Here is a 2,106-nt window from a genome sequence, read left to right as displayed (position 1 = left end):
GATATATATGCGATTTGATATGTATGCTGTTTTGTTGTATTGCTCCTTCAGATGACCACTTGTTCTGATCGACGGCACATGCGTTTTCTGAGCAGCACTTCAAAACGTACAAAGAAGTGGAAATTTGGGTCTCTGAATGGTCTGCCTCAAAACAAGAAAAGTTCTATTGGGACGGTATCCACAAATCACCTGAAAGATGGGGGAAATGTGTAGCTAGCGATGGACATTACTTTGAATAAAGCACTTCTGATGTTTCTCTTGAAATTATTGTATTTTCTTTGGATTACAAAATCTGATGGCCATGAGGCAGCCCACCCCTTGGTGCCCACAGAGTGAGGCTGAGAACTGGCTCAGAAAGAAAGGCGGCTGCGTCTGGACAAGCAGGGGCGGTCCTGGGCCCTAAACTGTGATTCCTCACATGATCCCCTCGTGACGCGGCATCGGCTCACCCGGCCCTGAGCTCCCGGCTCCCAGAGTGGTGGGCACAGGACAGCACCGGCCCCGCATCTGTGTCCCCGCCAGAGGGGCCGCAGAGACCAGCGCACCTGTCCTGGGGGGAGGGGCGGATGGAGGAGGGCGAGAAGAGCCCCCTGCTGTCCCAGGTGAGTCAGTGCCCTGGCGGCCTCCCCCGGTTGGAGATGTCCCCAAGCCCAAGGCCCGTAGGAGCTGCTAGGATTGGGGTGGGCTGTTCACCTCGCCCCGCACCCCGTTTGGACTCTGGGGTGTGGCCCAGCCTTGCCCTTGCATTTGACCCAGCTCGGGGTGCATCCATGCCCCCAGGAAAGCACGGGGCCTCGGGCCTCCCTCACGTCCTCCCCACCCGCCTCCAACACCCGACTCCTCAGCCCCCTCACCTCCCCGGCGCCCCTTCCCCATGCCCATGTCCCTGGCTGTCTAGGGTCTCTGAACTGCCCCCTCCACTGACCGCTCCCTCGCCCTGCAGGCTCTGACCCCTGGCCCTCCTCCCTCTGCAGGATGCTGGGGGCCAGGAGCCACCCCTCCCTGCCAGCTGCCTGGGCCCAGTGCTCCAGGAGGGACGGGCCTGGAGGGCAGGCCTGGGGGGAGGCCAGGCCCCCTCCCTCCCGCTGAGAAGCAGCTGCCTCCAGTGCCTGATCTTTCTGTCCAACTTCCTCTTCTCTCTGCTCGGCCTGCTGGCCCTGGCCATCGGGCTCTGGGGCCTGGCTGTCAAGGGCTCTCTGGGGAGCAGCTGGGGGGGGCCCCTGCCTGCAGACCCCATGCTGGGGCTGGTGCTGGGGGGGCTGGCGGTCAGCGCGGTGAGCCTGGCCGGCTGCCTGGGCGCCCTCTGTGAGAACGCCTGCCTGCTGCGCTGCTTCTCCGGGGGCCTCCTGGCCTTCCTGGTGCTGGAGGCCCTGGCAGGGGCCCTGGTGGTGGCCCTCTGGGGCCCCCTGCAGGCCGGCCTGGAGCGCGCCCTGCACGTGGCCATCACCCACTACCAGGATGACCCTGACCTGTGCTTCCTCATGGACCAAGTCCAGCTCGGGCTGCAGTGCTGCGGGGCGGCCTCCTACCAGGACTGGCAGCAGAACCTGTGAGTCCTCATGCCCAGAGGGGGCACACCCACCCACATGGACTCACTCCTACACACGCCCACATGCACACACTCCTACACCCACCCATGTGCACACTCAGGTGGCCATGCAGAAGCTCAGCCAGCACCTAGGAAGTCACTTTTGGGAGTTTTTTAATAAGGACGGCACACGAACCATCTCAGTGTCAAATGAAAATAGCTTTTAGGTTAATTCAGGATGTTCTCCTGCCACGGTGTGTGCGTGTCTGTGTCTGTGTGCACAGTTGTGTGCCTGTGCACGTGTGCATGTGTGGACTCACGTCTGTGTGCCTCATGCGTGTGCATTCAGGCCCGTGTGTGGCCCTGGAAAGGTGTGGAGGTGGGAGGAGGTGTCCCGTGCAGAGTGGGGTCCCCGGACCCTGGGCACCCGAACAGCATATTCACTGGTCTCATTAGTATCACCCAGCTCCGGTACCTATTAACACATACATCTAATTCAAGTGTCTATTACATATAGGTTTCAACTGTAGTCTTTAGCTCTGGAAGGATATAGATATTATTTAGTTTGTTATATTACT

General features: G+C 60.2%; 1 protein-coding gene across 1 annotated transcript; it reads left to right on the top strand.

Annotated features, from left to right (window-relative positions):
* Window positions 1–519: 519 nt before the first annotated feature.
* TSPAN10 (tetraspanin 10) lies at window positions 520–1,553 on the top strand. The gene is made up of 2 exons (XM_023748754.1): window positions 520–602; window positions 975–1,553. The coding sequence occupies exons 1-2, from the start codon at window positions 567–569 to the stop codon at window positions 1,551–1,553; spliced, it is 615 nt and encodes a 204-aa protein (XP_023604522.1). The 5' UTR covers window positions 520–566.
* The last annotated feature ends 553 nt before the right edge of the window (window positions 1,554–2,106 follow it).

The sequence above is a fragment of the Myotis lucifugus genome, unplaced genomic scaffold (genome assembly GCF_000147115.1).
Source record: "Myotis lucifugus unplaced genomic scaffold, Myoluc2.0 scaffold_1773, whole genome shotgun sequence".
Lineage (NCBI taxonomy): Eukaryota > Metazoa > Chordata > Mammalia > Chiroptera > Vespertilionidae > Myotis > Myotis lucifugus.
The sequence above is the reverse complement of the archived record's forward strand: the minus strand, read 5'-3'. Positions and strand labels throughout refer to the sequence as shown.